This window comes from Vanellus vanellus (assembly GCF_965231255.1).
Source record: "Vanellus vanellus genome assembly, chromosome: 1".
NCBI classification, from domain to species: Eukaryota; Metazoa; Chordata; class Aves; order Charadriiformes; family Charadriidae; genus Vanellus; species Vanellus vanellus.
The window spans coordinates 218,572,131-218,591,882 of record NC_138905.1 but is presented as its reverse complement, the minus strand read 5'-3'; the positions used below and the strand labels follow the sequence as shown (position 1 = coordinate 218,591,882).

Below are 19,752 nucleotides of genomic sequence, written 5' to 3'. Positions count from 1 at the left end.
TGCTTGCAGCCAGAAATTACAAGAAACCTTTAGAGGATAAAAGTGAATTTTAAGTAAAAGGAGAGAAGGTCAAGGTGTTTCAATTCATTCTCATCAGAGTGGATTGTTTTTTGGGGGTGGACCGCACTGCTTTGACCGAAGATCATCATCGTGTGCATTTTAGATATGAAAGCGCAATTCTGAGTGGAACTCTTGATTTTTTTCTGAAATTCATTCAAATTCAGAACGAAAAGGTGTGAATCAAAATTGACACTGAAAACAGATGAAAATGAATTCCAGTGAGCGAAAATGAACACGCTGAATTTTTACCACCTTTGAAGTGGAGTTTGTGATGGGCTTGTCATCTGCTCCGCTTGCTGCAAGGGCAGTGTTCCCTCAGCATCAGCTTACTCAGACTCCATATGTGCCAATTCTGAGAATCTTCCTTCTTCACAGGAATGGGATTAATTTTTTTTTTTTCTTAATTACCTACATCACTCATTTCTGAACTTGGTGTGTTTGGCTGCTGAAACAGATCTAGATGAGATCCAACACTTGGTGCCCCTCTCATTACTATCACAGAGTCATAGAATCATAGAATCATTTAGGTTGCAAAAGACCTTTAAAATCATCAAGTCCAACCATCAACCTAACACTGCCAAGTCCACGACTAAACCATGTCCCTCATCACCACATCAACACGTCTCTTAAATACCTCCGGGCATGGCCATTCCACCACTTCCCTGGGCAGCCTGTTCCAGTGTTTGATAAACCTTTCTGTGAAGAAATTTTTCCTAATATCCATCCTAAACCTCCCTTGGTGCAACTTGAGGCCTTTCCTTCTTGTCCTGTTGCTTGTTACTTGGGAGAAGTCAGCCCCCACCTCTCTACAACCTCCTTTCAGGGAGCTGTAGAGAGCAATAAGGTCTCCCCTCAGCCTCCTTTTCTCCAGGCTAAACAACCCCAGGTCCCTCAGCCGCTCCTCATAAGACTTGTGCTCCAGACCCCTCACAGAATCACGGATTTTTCAGAGTTGGAAGGGACCTCTAGAGATCATCTAGTCCAACTCCCCTGCCAAAGCAGGATTGCCCGGAGCACATTACTCAGGACTGCATCCAGGCGGCTCTTGAAAATCTCCAGAGAAGGGGACTCCACACCCTCCCTGGGCAGCCTGTGCCAGTGCTCTGTCACCCTCACCGTAAAGAAGTGTTTCCGTGTATTTGAACGGAACTTCCTGTGTTCTAACTCGTGCCCATTGCCCCTCGTCCTGTCACTGGGAACCATTGAAAAGACCCTAGCTCCATCCTCCTTCAGCCCACCCTTTAGATACTTGTACGCCATAATAAGGTCTCCCCTCAGCCTTCTCTTCTCCAGGCTAAAGAGTCCCAGCTCTCTCAGCCTTTCCTCACAAGGGAGATGCTCCAAGCCCTTAATCATCTTAGTTGCTCTTCGCTGGACTCACTCCAGCAGTTCCCTGTCCCTCTTGAACTGGGGAGCCCAAAACTGGACACAGTATTCCAGTTGTGGCCTCACCAGTGCAGAGAGGGCACATTGCTGCGCCATGGATAATTTACTGTCTACCACAACCCCCAGATCCTTCTCCTCAGAACTACTTCCCAGCAGGTCCGCCCCTAACCTATACTGGTGCTTTGCATTCTTCTTCCCCAGGTGCAGGACCTTGCACTTGTTTATGTTGAACCTCATCAGGTTCTCTCTGCCCAGCTCTCCAGCCTGTCCAGGTCACGCTGGATGGCAGCACGGCCCTCTGGGGTGTCAGCCACCCCACCCAGTTTGGTGTCATCAGCAAACTTGCTGAGGATACACTCTGTCCCCTCATCCAGGTCATTAATGAATATATTAAATAAAATTGGACCAAGTATTGACCCCTGGGGGACACCACTGGTTACAGGCATCCAACTAGACTCTGTGCTGCTGATCACAACCCTCTGAGTTCTGTCCCGCAGCCAACTCTCAATCTACCTCACTGTCACCTCATCTAGCCCATACTTCCTCAGCTTCCTAATGAGGATGTCGTGGGAGACAGTCTCAAAAGCCTTGCTAAAGTCAAGGTAGATGACATCTACGACTTTCCCCTCATCCAGCCAACCACTTATAACATCATAGAAAGCTATCAGATTGGTCAAGAACGATTTACCCTTGGTAAATCCATGTTGACCACTTCCAATAACTTCCTGTTCCTCAACGTGTTTGGAGATGACATCCAGAATGAGTCGCTCCATTACCTTCCCAGGGACAGAGGTGAGACTAACCGGTCTGTAGTTCCCTGGGTCCTCCTTCTTGCCTTTTTTGAAGATTGGAGTGATGTCAGCCTTCCTCCAGTCCTCAGGCACCTCTCCTGTTCTCCATGACTGTTAAAGACGATGGAGAGTGGTCTAGCAATAACATCCGCCAGCTCTCTCAGCACTCGCGGATGCATGCCATCAGGGCCCATGGACTTGTGAATGTCCAGCTTGGCCAAGTGGTCTCTGACACGGTCCTCCTCAACTGAGGGAAAGTCTTCCTCTCTCCAGACCTTCCCCTTTGCCTTCAGAGTATGGGATTCATGAGGGACAGCTTTAGCAGTGAAGACCGAAAAAGGCATTCAGTAACTCTGCTTTCTCTGGGTCTTCCACCACTAGAGCACCCGTCTCATTCACCAGTGGGCCTACATTTTCCCTAGTCTTCCTTTTTCTATTGATATACTCAAAGAATCTCTTCTTATTGTCTTTAACTGCAGTGGCCAAGCTGAGTTCTGATTGAGCTTTGGCCCTTCTCATTTTCCCCCTACATAGCTTTGTTATATCTTGATAGTCCTCATAAGTTGCCAACCCCCTTTTCCAGAGAATGTAAACTTCCCTTTTTTTCCTGAGGTCCAGCGAAAGTTCTCTACTTAGCCAGGCTGGTCTTCTTCCCCGTCTGCTCGTTTTTTGAGATAAGGGGATGGCCTTCTCCTGCGCTTTTAAGAGCACCTCACCAGCTTCGTTGCCCTTCTCCTCACATGCTCCAGCACCTCAATGTCTTTCTTGTAGTGAGGGGCCCAAAACCGAACACTGTACTCAAGGTGGGGTCTCACCAGTGACGAGTACAGGGGGATGATCACTGCCCCAGTCCTGCTGGCCACACCATTCCTGACACAGGCCAAGATGCTGTTGGCCTTCTTTGCCACCCGGGCACACTGCTGGCTCATACCCAGTTGGCTGTCCACCAACACCCCCAGGTCTTTTCCACCAGGCAGCTTTCCAGCCACTCAGCATCCATGGGGTTGTTGTGACCCAAGTGCAGGACCCAGCACTTGGCCTTGTTGAACCTCACACCATTGGCCTTGGCCCATCGATCCAGCCTGTCCAGATCCCTCTGTAAAGCCATCTTACCCTCAGGCATATCAACACTCCCACCCAACTTGGTGTCGTCTGCGAATCTATTGAGGATGCACTTGATCCCCTCGTCCTGATTGTTGATAAAGATATTAACCAGAACTGGCCCCAACACTGAGTCCTGGGGACCACCACTTGTGACTGGCCGCCAACTGGATTTAACTCCATTCACCACCACTCTCTGGGCACGACCATCCAGCCAGTTTTTTACCCAGTGAAGAGTACGCCTGCCCAAGCCATTAGCAGCCAATTTCTCCAGGAGAATGCTGTGGGAAATAGTGTCAAAAGCTTCACTAAAGTCTAGGTAGACAACATCCACAGCCTTCCCCTCATCTACTCACCAGTCACCTTATCATAGAAGGAGATCAGGTTTGTCAAGCAGGACCTGCCTTTCATAAACCCATGCTGCCTGTGCCTGATTGCCTGGTTGTCCTGTACCTGCTGCGTGGTGGCACTCAAGATGATCTGCTTGATAATCAAGATGATCTGCTCCATAAAGATCAAGTCCTTCACCCATGAGATGAAATGTGTATTGGTAACAAATAAGCAGTGCATTGGAGCCATTCCTCTCCACAGATGCTGGGAGGAATACCATAATATAATGGATTTTTTGCTATGACCACAGGAATGCAGGAATTACCAGGACCAGACTGGACAAAAAGCCAGCCTGCACCAGCTTTCCATCTCCAAACACTTTGGAGACAGCTGAGAACTTCATAGAGATCACTTACGCAGCAACGCACCCGCAGGGAAAACTGATTTGCGCCTGGCTTCATCATTTATAAACATTATTAAAGCAAATATTTTAGCTTATCTAATACAACTGTGGGAATTCTTGCACTCATGGAAGTATTAATTCTTTAAGCCACTTTATCTATAAAATGAAACACTCTGTCATACATGTCTGTGAACACAGGGTTGGTCTTCCCTTCAAAATGCACCAGGAGACACCAGACAGTAGCGTGTGTTCTTATTACTGAGATACGTCAGTGGATTTTTTTTACTGCAAGAAGCACTGTTTGTCCAGGGTTAGGACATCACAGGCTTATCTGCATAAAAATATTAGTGGCAGGCGGAGGACAGGGTGGTCCTTCCCACAACATGCCAAAGAAATTCAAAGCATTTGTAAGCCTGTACTCTGAGTTCTTCCTAAAGGCAACAGAAACGATCAAAGTGAGCTTCTGGAGCATCACAGAAAAGCCAGCAGGATTTCAGACCCTCGGAAGGAGTTACGTTGATGCCAAAGAACAGATATAATGGTATTTAAAAACTCTAATAAAGCTGCAAAAGTGTGAAATGTGCTTCAAGTGCAAATCACAAATCGCATCACCCCATTCTTAGACTCATGGAATGAACTTTGGGGGTGAAGAAAAGCCATAGGAGTCAAGAAACTGGGATTGAGATACTTTAAAAAAAACTGTAAAGATTGAAGAGACACCACAGTGCTCTCCATGAAAGACAAAGTCTTCTGCTCCATCAGGAATTATTTTCAGACAAAGCTCAAGAGAGGAAGGCAGCATTTTCACCTGGAAAATCATACATTGACCACGTTTTGACCTTAACACTAATCATCAAAGCAACCACCAACTAGCAAAAAGACTCATCACAGAATTTATGGATTTCAAGTGTGTATTTGAAAGACTTCATCATGACTCATTTGAGAGCAATGTGAACTGTTATGGCAAGCCAGCAAAAATAATTACCATCATAAAGGCTTTATATCAAGGTTGAGCCTGTGCAAAGTATATGCAGGCTCGAGGGAATGGTTTACACAGATAGCAATGTCAAACAAGGTGGTTCTCAGCAGGGTAGGTGATCTGCCATGAGATAAAGGTGAGGATGGAGCCACCGGCAGTGCAATAGCCCTTCACTACAATTTTACACGTGATGAAATATTTGCAAGTGCCAGAGTGCCCAGATGCCTGCCCAACACTTCAGAAAGAGGATTCGTTGTGAGTTATGGAAAAAAAAAATAGCAAATGCAATGAGTCACTCAACTCCAGCTTACTTTCAAAAGCAACGGCATACAAGAACAGGGGCAGTTTATATATTTGGCAGTAAAATGATGGAAGGCAATCGGACCAAAAATTGGCAAGGAGCAACTGTGTTGGCCAGGATGGAATTTGGTCATGTGGAGCTGAAAGAACACATGATGAAATTTTTGAGGTGAAATGTTATTTTCTATCCTAATAAACAGATATAAAGGGTGGCAATCAATCAAAGGTGCAAACGAGTCAGGCACATTCCTCAGCATGTGACAACGACCAGTAAGTATGAAAGAAAGCTGAATCCCCAGCGAGGGGTGAGATGTGCCAGAGCTTCACCACCTGCCATGGAGCAGCTGGAGGACTATGAGGGACATCACACAGAACAAAAAGGGTAAGAAAACATGAGTCTGGACTTATCCAGAGACAAGGAGTATCAAACAACATGGTATGATATGGACTCAGACGAGGCAATGTCTCATCTCATGCTCTGCCCTCCCACCTTCCTGGTGATGCTACCAGGGCACAACTCTAGTTCTACCTGCTGGGATTGCTGAGGCATCTCAGCTCCTCACCATACTCTGAAGCCTGGTATTTCCCTGCTGTGTAAGTTCATAAAAATTACAGAATCACGGAATATTTGGGTTGGAAAAGACCTCTGGAGATAGTCTAGTCCAACTCCCTGCTCAAAGCACGGGCAGCTACAGTGGCTCAGGACTGTGTCCAGTTGGGTTTTGAGTATCTCCAAGGATGGAGACTCAAGTTGGGGGTGTTTTTCATGCTTAACTATAAGTATTTGCTTCCTCCTTCGTTGCCTTAAGTGATCGTCAGCATGGACCAACAGCTAAGCTGCTCCTTGAATGCCTGGTGGAAACTGTAACCCCCTCCTAGGTCTGACTCCCAAAGAGAGAAGATGCATGCTGAGAGCAAGGGGGTAACAGGAAAGAGAAATGACATCTCATTTGCCTGGACAGTCTTATTTTTCATCAAGTTTTTTAGGAGCTGTGGCCAAGTGTCCCTTTTAAGACCAATCCCAGCTTGGAGGTAGCAAGTACCGTCACCAGTTGTTGCCACAACAACCCCGTGCAGCGCTACAGGATTGGGGCGGAGTGGCTCAAAAGCTGCCTGGCAGAAAAGGACCTGGGGGTGTTGGTGGACAGCCAGCTGGGTATGAGCCAGCAGTGTGCCCAGGTGGCCAAGAAGGCCAACAGCATCCTGGCTTGTATCAGGAATAGTGTGGCCAGCAGGACTAGGGAAGTTATCATCCCCCTGCACTCTGCACTGGTGAGGCCTCACCTCGAGTGCTGCGTTCAGTTTTGGGCCCCTCACTACAAGAGGGACACTGAGGTGTTGGAGCATGTCCAGAGAAGGGCAACGAAGCTGGTGAGGGGTCTGGAGCACGAGTCTTATGAGGAACGACTGAGGGAACTGGAGTTGTTTAGCCTGGAGAAGAGGAGGCTGAGGGGAGACCTTATCACCCTCTACAACTACCTGAAAGGAGGTTGTAGCGAGGTGGGGGCTGACCTCTTCTTGCTGGTGACAAGTGATAGGACGTGAGGAAATGGGTTCAAGTTATGTCAGGGGAGGTTTAGATTGAATATTAGGAAACACTTTTTCACTGAAAGGGTTATTAAACATTGGAATAGGCTGCCCAGGGGGTGGTGGATTCACCATCCCTGGAGGTGTTTAAACAAAGGGTGGATGTGGTACTTGGGGACATGGTTTAGAAGTGGTTTTGTCAGGGTAGGTTAATGGTTGGACTTGATCTTAAAGGTCCCTTCCAACCTCAGCAATTCTATGACTCTATGACCGAGCTAACTCTGGCAGCAAGTGGCTACAGGCAGAAGAGAAGATGCACCGTGTCTATGCTGTGCCTGCATGATGAATCCCTTCGAGCAGAGGCTGCCTTTATGCTCAGTGCTTGTGCAGTACCTAGCATAGCACAAGACGGGTTTATTGGCTGCATCTATCACGGAATCACGGAATTTTCAGAGTTGGAAGGGACGTCTAGAGATCATCTAGTCCAACTCCCCTGCTAAAGCAGGATTGCCCGGAGCACATTACTCAGGACTGCATCCAGGCGGGTCTTGAAAATCTCCAGAGAAGGGGACTCCACCACCTCCCTGGGCAGCCTGTGCCAGTGCTCTGTCACCTGAACCGTAAAGAAGTTTTTCCGTGTATTTGAACGGAACTTCCTGTGTTCTAACTCGTGCCCGTTGCCCCTCGTCCTGTCACTGGGAACCATTGAAAAGACCTTAGCTCCATCCTCCTTCAACCCACCCTTTAGATACTTGTACGCCATAATAAGGTCTCCCCTCAGCCTTCTCTTCTCCAGGCTAGAGTCCCAGCTCTCTCAGCCTTTCCTCATAAGGCAGATGCTCCAAGCCCTTAATCATCTTAGTTGCCCTTTGCTGGACTCACTCCAGCAGTTCCCCGTCCCTCTTGAACTGGGGAGCCCAAAACTGGACACAGTATTCCAGTTGTGGCCTCACCAGTGCAGAGTAGAGGGGGAGAATGACCTCCCTCGACCTACTGGCCACACTCTTCCCTATGCAGCCCAGGATTCCATTGGCCTTTTTGGCAACAAGGGCACATTGCTGGGCCATGGATAATTTACTGTCTACTAGGACCCCCAGATCCTTCTCCTCAGAACTACTTCCCAGCAGGTCCGCCCCTAACCTATACTGGTGCTTTGCATTCTTCCTCCCCAGGTGCAGGACCTTGCACTTGCTTTTGTTGAACCTCATTAGGTTCTTCTCTGCCCAGCTCTCCAGCCTGTCCAGGTCATGCTGGATGGCAGCACGGCCCTCTGGGGTGTCAGCCACCCCACCCAGTTTGGTATCATCATCAAAATTGCTGATGATACCCTGATCTATACCCTGAAGTACCCTGAGAGATGTTCTCAGCCTTCCTGGAGGGAGCTGGGATGTGGCCAGGGCACACATGGGGTATCCCTGTATCAGGTGTACCCCACAGTCCAAGTAATAAATCACCAACTTTACAGCTCTGACATTGTACCACACTAAATAATGCAGAAGTATGTTTGAGAAGCAGGCAGTAATTATAACTGAAGCATAGAAACCATCTAGGGAAGAAGTGTTATCTTTACAGATAAAATCAGTAATAAATGCTACTGCATTCATAAATAAAAATCAGTCTGGAAACAAACCCTGAGTGGTGTCATGGAAAGTTCACGGCAATCGACAGCTTCACGGCTCCTTCCTGCTCCGTGTGCCTTCGCTCAGAGGCTTTAAAGGCTTTTGAAAGCTTTCCCTTTACTCAGGCTTGGTTTTAATTGGAAATATAAAGCAATGCAAACCAGTAAACAAACAGGCACTGGGGTCCGGGAAATGAGTCGAAATCTGTCCTGGCTTTTATCAGGTTTTACAAAGCACAAAGCAGCGTGCAGGGCATATAAACCACGGCCCCTGTGAAAGGTTTGGAGGGAACAATGTGAAATATGTGGATGGAAGAAAAGGGGAAATAAGTTGGCTTGGGGAGAAAAAAAAGAGTCACGCTGTGAAAAACTGCCTGAAATTATCCACTGTGAAGGTCGCTGTGATTTTCTCTCTTGTTCTCCAACTTGCTCGCACACACAGTTTGGGGTCCTGTGTCCATCCCATTTCCCAGCCTGGCCCCTATGCGTTGGGCATCACCTGCAGGTCCACATCCTGCCCTGATGCCCGAGCAGCTTTGCAGAAATGGGGTACAGCCCCATGAACCCCAGTGCGGCACAGCTGGGGCACACAGGCTAAAAGAGTCCCAGGACCCCTCTGGGAAATATAAATGGAGGCAAAACTGACTGCGAGTTTCCTCCCAGCTGGCCGGCACCCAAAATACCTTCCTCCCTCCCTCCCTCCCTCCCTCCCTCCCTCCCTCGGTTTTGCTCAGACAGTGCCGCTTCGCCGGTCGCTTCGCTCCAAGCCCATCAGCTGTTTTTGTTTCCAAAGGCTTTGCATGGTTTTGCTTTTTGATGTGATGCTGATACCGTCTGCCGCCCTCATTTTTCCACGGTCAGTAAGTCAGCCTAAAAATTCCTCAGCGCCCATTAAACTAATGGGGCTGACCTGACGTGCACAGGGCTTGTAGCGATAAAAGACAATTATAAAATGAAGAATTATTTTAAATGGGTTTCTCCTTCTGGGTACCTGGCCCAGGAGACAGCCCTGGGCAGGGCTGAGAGGTACGAACACAGCTTGCCAACCTCTGCTGGGAAACCTGCGTTGGAAAGGCTGGGCAATGCTTTTTTTTTGGCTCTATAAAAACCACCCCAAACCTCTTGAACTTCACATTTCTTCCTTCTCCTCCCAGCTCAAATCCCAGCCTCAGCTCAGCGAACCCACTGGGACTTTGGCCAGGAAAGGGCAGGATTTTCCCCAAAGGCCCCAGTCCTCCAGCTCCGTATTTATCTTCAGAAGAGGCCGGTTGGATACCCTTGTGCTGGGTGCCTGCTGGGAAACAGTCACAAAGAAGTGGAGTATTTGGCTGTTGGTCTTTTTCGAAAGCTGAGCATAAATTTTCTTTTTTTGCTGGTTGATGGTTTTATTATTTGCAGTGAGATAAGAGCATTCTTTGCCTGTAAACCTGGTGCTCCCACAAACGGCCGCATCCTCTGCCAGTTCCCATCAATGCTGGATAGGGTTAAAGGGGGCTCAACTGACACGTCTCTCCTGGTGGTCTCTCCAGGATGGCGGAGTTATGGGTTTGCAATCACAAAGCCGACAGATCTTCTGGATTTTTCCAGCCCCACCTCTTCAAAATATCCACAGCCACCAAAAAAACCCTAAATAAATAAAATCCTAAAAATTCCTAAATTCCCAAATTGTCAAGAAAACATTGATACAAAATTGCAAACCTCAGATATTCAGTTGCATCAGAGGCCCTGAAGCCTTCTAATCATGCAGATACCTAAAGAGCTTTTCTCTTGCTTTCTGGTTTCTAAAGCCCTCTGCATCCTTGCTTCGGTCCTCTTCTTGGCACCCAGATGAACTAGAAATCTGCTCTTGGTATTAAGGACGTGACCATCACAGCAGTGCAGCGTTGACCCTGGTCCTGCAGTGCTTCTGGTAGCACAACATGCTGAAGAGCTGAGTGCAGCAAGAAGGAGGTATGGAAGAACAGCAAGGGTTGATCCTCATCTGGTGTAAATGAAATGATGACCATGACACCACTTGAAGGTCTTGACAGCAACTCTGAGATGGGCGGGATTCATCTCAGCAGAGTTTCAGGACTCTACAAGGTGGATGTCTCCACCTGGGCTCATCAGTCCTGGTTCCCTGCAGAGCCAAGGGAATGAAATGGGCACTTTTAGTGTGCAAATGATTTGCCTCATTTTAGACATCTTTTTCCATCTTCTCCCAAAAAGTGGACAGATTATAACCACCAGCGGAGGTCTCACACTCAATGACATCAGTTCCCTCTCCAAAATGACCAGGGAATGACAGCAAGGAGACCCAACGCCCGGGGAATCACAGCAAGGAGACCCTGACAGAGGTTGACTAGAGATCAGCAATGATCTCTCTCTATTTCTGTCTTCTAGGAAGCAAATTCTGGGTTGTTAGTGGCCCTCTGCTCTTCAGCAGACTCATTAGCACCTGAACTAGCTCATCTCATTAGGATGAGAGGAAATGGGTTCAAGTTATGTCAGGAGAGGTTTAGATTGGATATTAGGAAAAAAATTTTCACTGAAAGGGTTATTAAACATTGGAATAAGCTGCTCAGGGAGGTGGTGGATTCGCCATCCCTGGAGATGTTTAAAAAAGGGTAGATGTGGTACTTGGAGACATGGTTTAGAAGTGGTTTTGTCAGGGTAGGTTAATGGTTGGACTTGATGATCTTAAAAGTCCCTTCCAACTTCAGCGATTCTATAATCTCCAAAGGGAAAGAGGGGAAAAGGGGGGGAGAAAAAAGGCAGCAGACACTTAACTGCTCTCAAGCTGCTCCTTTGTGCCAAGACCACTCCATCTCCGGTATTGTTTACACTGAAATAAAAGCTGAACAGTGTCAGATCTTAAAATAACTTGCTGTTTTCGGAGCAGGAAAACCAGGGTCAAGGAAGCTTGGAACAAATTTAAAGAGGCAGGATGACTAAGGGATGAACTGGGACTCAGGCAAGGAGGCATTTGCATGCACCTGAAGTTCAACCACGAGTCTGGTGCAAAGTGAGTTGGGGTCGCCAAATCTCCCCCATCCATTCCAGAGAGGCTAGGTCAAGCCTGGGGCTAAGACGTGACATCTTCATTTGTCCTCTCAGAGTGAATCTACAGCCACTGCTCCTTCCCTTGTTAGGAAAACTCAGCACATGGTAGAGAAGGAGGGGTGGGACTGACCCAAATGCCCTTGAGATGTATAACCAATGGGTCCAGATGTGGCATACAGTGTTTTAAAAGAAGGAGCTCCATGATTCTGAGTGCAGAAAGTATTGATGGGAACGCTGGGGAAAAGACTACATCTATACGTATGGTAGGACGTTGGGTGAGAGGAAAGGGCTCAAGGCTCAGGGACTCAACATTGCTGTCCCAAAGCAGGCCACCTCCAGATCCCAAACAGGGCAGGGGACATTAGGTCTTTGGGTGGGTGAATGAGACATGGGAAGGTGGTATACATGGAGAGAACCGCACCAGATCTGCCCGTCCACCCCATGGGTCAAGCTCAAGTCAACCATAATCTTGCTCATCGCTTGTCACAAAGTGTCGTACTGTCTGCTGGAGGACAGACTGGCCTCCAAGTGAGTTGATACCCAAACACAACCCGTACCAGAGCTTAAAGATGAAGTCAAGACGAATCGTCTTGCATCAACTGAAGACAAAGAGTCAAGTCCTGGTCTAGCTTGAGGGCACAAGCCTCTGCAAGGAGCTTGCTGCCCTTACATGGTAGTGCTGCCTCCAGATACTGAAACACAACGTATTGGGGCCTGGGTGCTTTCAGGGACACAAGGAAACCCCCACACCACTCTCCTTGCCCCCATTTCTCAGGGAACATTCCTCAGCCCCCATCGGGCTCCCCGGCACGGCGCAGGGCTTGCAACTCATCCTGGGCGAGAGCAGGGAAGGAAGGAGGCGTGTGCCAGGCACAATAGCAAGGAAGTACCTGGCCTTGTGGCGGTCATTAGCGTTTCCCCTCAGCTTTAGTTCTGCCTGGTCATGGGAGAGGTGATGGCAGTGGGAAAGCAGGGCCTGCCCTGGGGCTGTCACCTTGCCTGGGCTCCCCCGTGCCCCACTCTTGCGTGCAGGGATGGTGAACACCAGTGATTCGGGGGGATTTGGGGGAGGTGGGTAGTATATGGCATGTGAATGTACCTTTTTCCTCTAGTCTTGTTACCTGCAGCCTCTTCACTGACCTTTTTTGGGGGGGCAGCTCCTGTCATCCCAAGAAGTCTTCAGGGGTATCTTTGTGGTGTTTTTTTCTCCAGTCGACCTCGAGCTCCCTTTGCTCAGCAAACACCCATGCAAAAAGGAACCGACAGAGCAAGCGGAATTGCTGGTCTGATGCTGGGACCAACACATTTTTAGGGAAGAAGCGAGGAGGGAGCAAGAGCAGCCATATGGGCTCGTAGCATAGACTTGGGGGCAGCCTGTGTAAGCAGGCAGCAGGCTGGGGAGCAACCAGCCAGCGGCCCGTATGGGACACCCCAGCCAAACCAAGTCAAGTGGGTACTAAAGCAATGAATTTGCTCTCACGGGTTGGAAAGGGGTAACCGGTGGAGGGTCTGGGGCAGCATCAAGCTAAAGAGACCCACAGTGGAGATTTTGCATGTGGGATGTAGGAGATCTCACTGATGTGAGCAGAAAGTCACCGGTGTCTAGGGCTGATCCGGCAGACTCTGCTGGAGTGAGTGCAACTGAGTTGAAAGAGGAAGAAGAGACACTCAGCTCTCCATTAAAAATTAATGCTCGGCCCTGCCTTGCATTCAGCTGGATGGTAAAAGCCTCGAGATTGCTGGGGATCAATCCCAGACGCAATGCTAAACGCCAGCGCCGAGCCGAGCTGGAGCAAGGAGCGAGCTGGAGCCCGGGACTGCCCTGGCGCAGCCCCCTGGCAGAAAGCAGAGAAATAAATAAAAGAAATTAAGTCCCAGATGAAAAAAAAAAAAAAAAAAAAAGAAGACGACATGCCTGGGCTGGGTGGGAGAGGCCACCGCTGCCAGACACAAGCCATCGGGGCAGGAGCCCAGCACCATCCTTTTCTCACGCCCTGCTCACCCTCTCCGAGCAATGGGAGCCTTCAGCTCAGAGCAAAGACATTTATTCACCCGCAAATATTCCCTTCCCTGCTTCCATGTCTGGGTTGAACCTCTAGCACAGGGGTATTAATACGGTGCATGAACAAGCTCTTAAACGTCCCTGGGTATTTGCTCAGCACCCACAAATCCAAGCCCCCGAGAGAGTTTGTGCCCCACCGAGGATGTGGAAGAGGAGCTGCTGGGGAAGAACGGTAAATTGGGGTGGAGTTACTAAAAGTAATGACCTCTCTGAAATAACTAACCTGTATGCAGGACCCCTGCAAGGACACACACACTGCAAGGACACACGGTGCTTCATTAGAAATTAAATTATATGCCGCTGTAGCTGCGCCTCTAATTTGTATCAGGAATGGGACACGGCGGGGTGTTGGCCAAAGCATCAGCTCCAGGAAGGGTTAATGGCATGCAAGATATGTTTAGTGGGATTTGGTATTTTTTTTTTTTTTTTTTTTAAACTCCGACAAACAAAGCGTATGAGAAAATCCAGTTCGCAGCTGAGCCCTGGCTGCCTGCCCACTAGGGCAGGGAAAATGCAGATGGTTCGAGATGCCCACACGCCTGCGTTTCTCCCGCAGCCCGGGGCTCAGGGTCCCTGGCAGGTCTCCCTCCGTCGCATCCAAGCCGGCCGAGGTGGCGGAAGTGCGAATCGCAGCGTAAAAGCAGCACTGAGACGGGAGCAAATCTACCTCCCTCGAGCCCCATCGGGCTTCCCTGGACCTGCGGAGGAGCCAGGACCCTGCAAGGCTCCGCTTGTTCAAAAACAGTAATTAACTCTTAAAGTAAATAGGTGTTAACAGAAACAAAAAGAGCTTCGCCGCAGTCTGGGTAAACACCTCATAGTGAATTTCCCTTCTCCCGGCAGATGTAATTGCACCGCTCCACAATCATTTTCAGGTCGGGGCGGGGAACGAAGAAGCTGTGGCAGCACCGGGGCAGCCGGCGGTACCCTCCGCTTCACCGACATTTAGTTCCCCGCAGCTGAAACGAGCTTCCTTTCCACGAACCAGATGTGTAACGCAACCAGTGATCAGCTAAACCAGCAGCTAACCCCAGCATGACGTTAAATTGCCCTAAACACCAGCCTGTTTCTTAATACTGAGAGTCCCCCGGTCTAGACAGGACTTGGAGGACTAATGTGAAAACCAAGCAACAGAAAATTTACACTCCCCTGTCGAGCTGCAAAGAGAAAGAAGCATCAAAGGGTATAAATTCGTTTGGCCTTTTAAATTTTTCTGCCTTTTGGGAGCGTGGGCAGCACCCAAGCACGATCCCGCGCTGGTGCAGAGGGTTTGCAGCCAGTTCGCATCACTGTGCACGGCTGCTTTCGGGTCGCCTGTTTGCTCACTAAATCGTGCTAAAAAGCAATCGAAAATCTGCCTTTTCCCTACCAATGTGGGGAGCTGACGAAATAGGCTTTTACCCAAACTGCCCCAAAAGCTAATGAGTTTTTCCCCCACCACCAGTGGGTTAAAATCTAACTTGTGACTGGTGGTTGGGGCTCAGCTGACGTGAGGTACCCCTCCAAGCGGGAGGTAATTCAGCATGTGATGGCAGCTGCAGTAAAAGCCTTTGCTGGTGATGGAGCACTTCCCAGGCTGGGATGCAATTATAACCCAGCCAGGAACAGCCTGACTTTGGGGCTGGACCCAGCAAAGCTTTTGGGTCAACATAAAGCAGTCACACACCCCGGAACGAGAACAACCAGAAAAATGTGCACAGCGGCTTCCCTGGCAGTTTCTGATCTCGTTCCGCCACGCTGCCTGTCTGCTGGGAGAGGGAGGTTTAGTTAATTAATTGCTACAATTAGCATGGAGCTATTCCTGCCTGTGATGGTTACCTTTTCCTCCCCTTTTTGGTGCATCCAATTACTGACTCATTCATTCTCCGAGGCAGAGGCTACAACGAGTGGCTTGAGGATGAGGGGGTGAAGTCCAAGAAAGAAATGTAAGAGGTTCCAAACTCTATTTCTACTCAGGAACTGTCTTAATCTCATGCAAACTTCTCATCCTCTCTCACCCATCAACCCATGGCTTCCAGGAGATGATGAAGAGGGAGCCCAGCAGTTCCAAATATTGCTATGACTGTTTTATTTCTCCCTCCAGCTGACCCATCGTGATGGGTGATGGGCTCATGTATGCCAAGATGGACAAGACTCCCAATACCCATTACCTGCAAACTCTCTGTGAGTCCTTCAAACAAACATTATCTACTTTGGGAAATTGATGATTTATTTGCCATTACTTAGCAGGGACGGTGAAGGAAAGGTGAGTGTGGGGTCACTGCTTTGGCAAGCACCAAAGCAAAGCACCATCCCTGAATAATTCATGCCCCCTGTTTTCTGCAGCATCTGGACACATCTGCTGTGTTCGCCGTCGCAGGCTTTTTCTCGGCTGACTCAGAAAATCACACTTTGGCAGCTGGGTACTGTTTCAAGTGGGTACTTTCCCTACAGCATTAACGAGCTGTGATTTTGTTACAAATAGGGATTTTTGTTCCTCTTTTGCTGATGTCACTCTGTGATCCTGCAGGGAATAGCGCTCGGATCTCTGCAGTCTGACGAGCCCTCTGTGCCCTTTGGGACAGATGTACTTGCAAGCGGGAGATTGTTTTTCCTTTTGCTGCCCGGATTTATATTTCACTGAAGTCCAGTATCGATCCTGCAGCCACTGGGCTGGAAGCTCATTTTACTAAATGGGAAGAAAAACAGTTCCCCCCACCCGAGCACATGCAAAATGGAAAATCCTGCAACAAAACAGCTCTTAAAAAGGGGCCTGAACGATTTTGCCGAACCTCGAGGACTGCGCTGCAGACATTGGAACGGGATGTAATTTATTTAGCCTGACCTTTCCCTGCGAGACTGTGCTGGCGGCATTATCGAGGATCCTTTCTACCACTTGTACACCCATTGCCAAGGTGACGTCCCGCTTCATGCGTCAGTCAGTGAAGACCGCATCCGCGCTGCTGCGATGCTTTGTTTGCTGTCCTGCCTGACGAGCTCTTGGCAGGGCTACAGCTCCTGCGGATGGCAGCTGCTCCGCGAGGGACCAAAACAGATTCAAGCTGGATGTCATTATGGGGAGTTTCATGTAGTCAGAGCATGGGACTGGCGTCCCCTGGGTGAGACTGGACCATGGATGAAATAAAGCAAAGATGCCCAGAGGTGCTACCAGGTGTAATGGGACTGCAGTGCTACACCCCATGCTCATCCCCATCCCATCTCACTTGGGATTTATGTGAGCCCTCGTGGTGCTGGGGGGACCAGAGGTGCTCAGACACAGAGGCTTGCCAAAACGCAGCTGGGCTTGGATGGTGGAGCACGACCAGTGGAACAGGTCTGGCTGCTGCACAAAACCACCTCTCCCCTCCTCTTTTTCCTCTCCCCTCCCAGTGCTTTCCCAATGGGTCCCAGGAGGAGGCGGAGATGCAGATGGGAAGGATCCATCCTCTTGGTGGTGAGGACAGCCACAGCAGGGAGGGACGTGGTCCCAGTAAAGCTTTTCCCCATCCCACCAAGGGATTGAAATCTCTGAATGAGGGGGATTTTCACTGCTGGTTCCCACAATTCTCAAAGGGATTTTGGCGATGGATGAGGACAACGGTTGCAGCTAAAAAAGACCCCAAAGCCCACCAACTTCTTATGAGACTCAAAGGTCTACAGTTATGGGGGAATAATGGATCAGGTGGCTCACAGGGGCAAAGCCACCTCTGCTTCAGATATCAAAGGTAGGAAAGCCTCGTTGAGGGCTCCCACGTCCATCCCTTTACCACTGCAGCCCTCCCAGTCTTGTGGTGGGCTGCACCCCAATCCCACAGGTCTGATCTGAAAAAAAGCCCTGTTGGGAGGATAGAACAGGAGATGGTCTTGGCCACAGACACAGCTCTCATGGTACCTGTGTTCTCCTCGGACTGGTTGAAGCCACAGATCTGGCAGATGCTGCGAACCCACTTGTTCATGTCGTCCTCGGTCTCAGCCACCAGGTAGAATGTCCTGTCGCTGGTCTTGATGTCGAATATGTAGCTGTCTTGCAGCTCCTTCTTGTTGAAGGTCAGGCCCGCGTCCACTTGCTCGCAGAAATTGAGGTTGATCACACGCAAAGGTTTCTTGGAGTGGTCATTTTTGTAGTACTCCAGGACGTCAGGGTCGCCACTCATCCGGCCGCTGCGCAGGACAAACCAGCGTTTCTTCCATGCCTGCAATCAAGAGAGGAAGCATGAATTCCACCACTCAAGTCGTGAGAGCCAAGAAACCCCTGCCAGGCACAGGGTGACACAGAAGGACATGACACCTCTCCGCCCCGGGATGCTCTGGGATGCTTCTCAGGACATCCCTGCAAGAAGTGCACTGACTCAGCTCAGTTCATCAGTTCAATACTCAAATCTCACTGATTGTCTGGGAGAATTAAATACTGAAATATCATTCTAGCTTAAGATGACCCCAAGAAGTACTAGTCTTGATGCTCAGAGCAACCTTGCTCCTACCCTACAGCCCGGCCGCGCTCCCAGGACCCACATACCCTTTGCTCCTTGATGGAGGACAATCTGCAGGGCAGCATCACTGGCAATTGCAGTGCCGAAATGCCTTCCAGCAGCTCAGAGAAGCTCAGGTGCTTTGGATACAGTGCCTTGGGTATCCTGCCCTTCAGAGAAACCCCTGAGAGCATCACAGCACACGCCTGCAGATACCCACCATGCCAATCCCATCTTTATTTAAATGCCAGGATAGAAAGGCTAATAAAACCAACGGGGAACTGATTTGGTTTGGTTTTTTAAATATCAGGAATAACGCCAGGGAGACCCGTGGAGAATCCAAGCTTCATTTGTTTTTCAGCATCTTCTGTTCCTTGGTACGTAGGAAACTCCTTTAGCAAAGGAAAAGGTTATCATCGATTCTTCTGAGCAGTGCTGACAGCGGCCACCGGCCAAACCACCCGGGGAATGGACTCAGGGGTTTACGGTCTTTGAATCAAACTGGCAAAATAAATGTCAGCCATCAGCCCTGGCAGTGGGAACTGCCGCCCCTCTGCTCTCCCCACACCAAATGCAGTTGGGAGCTCACAGGAGGGGCAACAGCCACGACGACAATGTGATAAATGCTACGATGTATATTACACAGAGAATCGTGCAGGTGTAACTTCCCATCCCATGGGCTGGAGGGTTTTTTTTGGGGGACTGAGCTATGCACAAGCATCCTGGCGACTGCAGGAGGGATACACAGGGTGAGGGACCACCTCGAGCTGCTCTCCATCACAGAGCTATGCTGCCCTGCAGAGGACTCAGCTCCCATGGCATGTGGAAGGGAAGGAATAGGTCTAAGCGTAGTCTTTAAAACATCTGGGTTTGCTCAGGCTCCCTTTACAGGTGGTGAAGGTTTGAGAGATGCATGAAAAACATGGGCTGGATACGGCCCACACAGATGAGCCGGGTGATGTGGGGTATTGCCAGCGCTCCTGCACTACCTGATGCAGACCTTGGTTTGCACCAAATGACGCCAAGGGAGAAGATGCAATTCCCACCATCCTGCCCTGGCTGCAGACTTTTGCTTGTTTTATGAGCTTTACCTTAATTATTTAAAAAAAAAATCATCGTTTTTTGGGTTCATGTGATTATGAGAGGTTGGGTCATGAGGAAGTACAACGCCCCTAAGAAGGAAGAGCCACCAGCCACAAACATCTTTAGTAACCCAAGAGAGGCAGCAAGGCAAGCGGTGTCCTGGGACCTCCATGAAGCTCCCTGGGAGGTGAGTACAGCCCTGTGAAGCTTTAAATATCAGCAATGGGCACATGCTAGATTTCAGCCACCCAATTGCACAAGGATCCCATAATTTTGGAGAATCTGGTGGCTGAAATAAGGGTAAGAAACCCCTGTGATCTTTTCTCTGAAGAGTCCAATTTGCACCGCACTTCTCAACAGCTTAAAAATAGCTTCTCTTGGTGTCTTTGAGATTTGTAACCAAATTAGTTTTGCACTAATTCTTAAACTGGCTCCCAGTGCCTGGAAAGCAACTTCAGTGCAATCTTCCAAATGCAGCAGAGCAGGAAATTGCTTAGTAAGAGGATGTGCGAGGCTGGCAGATTTTGGTTTCGTCCAGGAGACACTCACCCACCTCTCAACAAAACAGCCGCTTTTAGACAAAAAAACCTGCACACAGTGGAGCTACGTCCATCAGGGAGGG

At 49.2% G+C, this 19,752-nt stretch overlaps 1 protein-coding gene across 1 annotated transcript in view; it reads right to left on the bottom strand.

Moving 5' to 3' along the window:
* GAB2 (GRB2 associated binding protein 2) overlaps window positions 1-17,747 on the bottom strand; it is a gene marked incomplete at its 3' end in the record, with an annotated part of 42,899 nt that extends 25,152 nt beyond the window's left edge. Inside the window, exon 1 of the mRNA XM_082498170.1 lies at window positions 17,471-17,747. Within this exon, the coding sequence (XP_082354296.1) occupies window positions 17,471-17,732 (262 nt within the window). The 5' untranslated portion in view covers window positions 17,733-17,747. The remainder of the gene's footprint in view (window positions 1-17,470) is intronic.
* Between the last annotated feature and the right edge of the window lie 2,005 nt (window positions 17,748-19,752).